Source organism: Sphaeroforma arctica (assembly GCF_001186125.1).
Source record: "Sphaeroforma arctica JP610 unplaced genomic scaffold supercont1.5981, whole genome shotgun sequence".
NCBI classification, from domain to species: Eukaryota; class Ichthyosporea; order Ichthyophonida; genus Sphaeroforma; species Sphaeroforma arctica.
In genome coordinates, this window is record NW_014034577.1 from 1 (window position 1) to 1,789 (window position 1,789).

General features: G+C 41.6%; 1 protein-coding gene across 1 annotated transcript; it reads right to left on the reverse strand.

The window, feature by feature from the left end:
* Nucleotides 1-572: 572 nt before the first annotated feature.
* Nucleotides 573-1,715, reverse strand: SARC_15348 (hypothetical protein; the record flags this gene model as incomplete). The annotated part of the gene is made up of 2 exons (XM_014290529.1): nt 573-662; nt 1,496-1,715. Coding segments are annotated over 2 exons (310 nt in total), but the record flags the coding sequence as incomplete, so codon positions are not given.
* Nucleotides 1,716-1,789: the final 74 nt, after the last annotated feature.

Genomic DNA, 1,789 nt, shown 5'->3' on the forward strand with positions numbered 1-1,789 from the left:
CACAATCTATATATATATATGCATGTATATATATGCATACATATATATTTATTTATATATATATATATATATATATATATATATATAGCTCATAAACACCTATGCACAAACCTGCATACGTACACACACAGAACACTTATCCATAGCACACACACACCTGGTGCACTTGCGTAAACCAACTGTTCAGCAACTCAGTCAGTGCTGCGAAGGCGGGCCCCGCAGCGGCTGACTCATCAATGAGTGATGACTTGGTACCTACACGTGAGCTGAGCAGATCTCGGATGTTCTGATTGGTCGAGGAACTGAAGCCGCCATCATCCGTAACACCTGCATGTATACAGCCATGTAACGGAACAGGAGTGAAATACAAATACGTATTTATTCATAAATATATAAGCATGTCTGCACGGTTTAATACAAATACGTATTGATGCATAAATAGAGGTATGTCGGCACAGGTTATCACAAACACCCTAAACGCAGATAGATCCGAAAATACACAGTTCAATACAAATGTTCTAACAAACACAGCCTATTTCATAAACGTATTGAGTAGCGCAAAGGGGGCGCACCTTCAGCCAAACTCAGATCCGCAGCCCGCAATACGGCGTTAATCGCCAAACTTTCGATCTTAAGCTCAACACAAATAGAGTGGTACATGCCTGTGGGTGAGTCGAGGGGGAAAAGGACGATAAATATATAAGCGAATCATTTGAATACATACAGTTATATATATATATATTATGATGATGAGGATATGTGGATACGCATTGCACACTCGGGGACTAGGCTGCGTGTAAGATCTGTCTGGTGTCAAAGGTACTAAGAACTTTGTCAGAGGTTAGCAGAACCCGGCCGAAAGTGACACCTACACTCATATGCACCTACATTCACGTATACCTGCACTCATATACACCTACACTCATATACAACTACGCTCATAAAAACATAAGCGCTGTACATCCGCTTGACAAGTCTTTCCCTTCTCGTTCAACTGTGTTTGACAAGGGCGATACAGGATCAAAAGACCCACCCCCGCACACAGCACATCGGATAGTAATAGAATGTGGCAACAACCAACTGATGAGGTTAACAGTATAAATGGACGTACGTACTATTGAACGTTTGATATCAGATGAGGTTAACAGTATCAATAGACGTACGTACTATTGAAAGTCTGATATCAGATGAGGTTAAAAGTATTAATGGACGTACGTACTATTGAAAATTTGATATAGTGCGCAACAAACGCCCACGACGTTATCACTGTGGCACGTGTGTCTCAGAGTTACACGGTTACGACGTACTTTTAAACATATACCAAACGATAGCGATTTAGGGTTTTAGGTAAACCCTAAACCCTAAAACCCTACACAGACGATAGCTCATAAAATATATCCACCTCTCAATATGTAGGTCTATATATCTATTCATATCGCTGCATCTCTAGATATGCATATACAACACTTCTTTCTCTTGATGTGCATGCACGTACCCTCGTTGTTGATGCAGAAGGCTGCCGACGATTGTAGTTCCGATATGATAGTGTTATCATCCTCCTCTCGCCCGCCCAAATCAGGGCGTTCTGAAGGCGACACCCACTGCACAAACCCTCGGTTGGATAACTGAGCACGACAAGTGAGTGAGACAGATGGGTGAGCGAGACCAAGGATTGTATGGCAGGAGAGTGAGTGTGAGAACGTGGTGCCTTTCATAGAGGTATATTGTAGGGAGGTTAGTCATTTTATTACATTTTTTAATAACAGATAGATACACACACACACACACA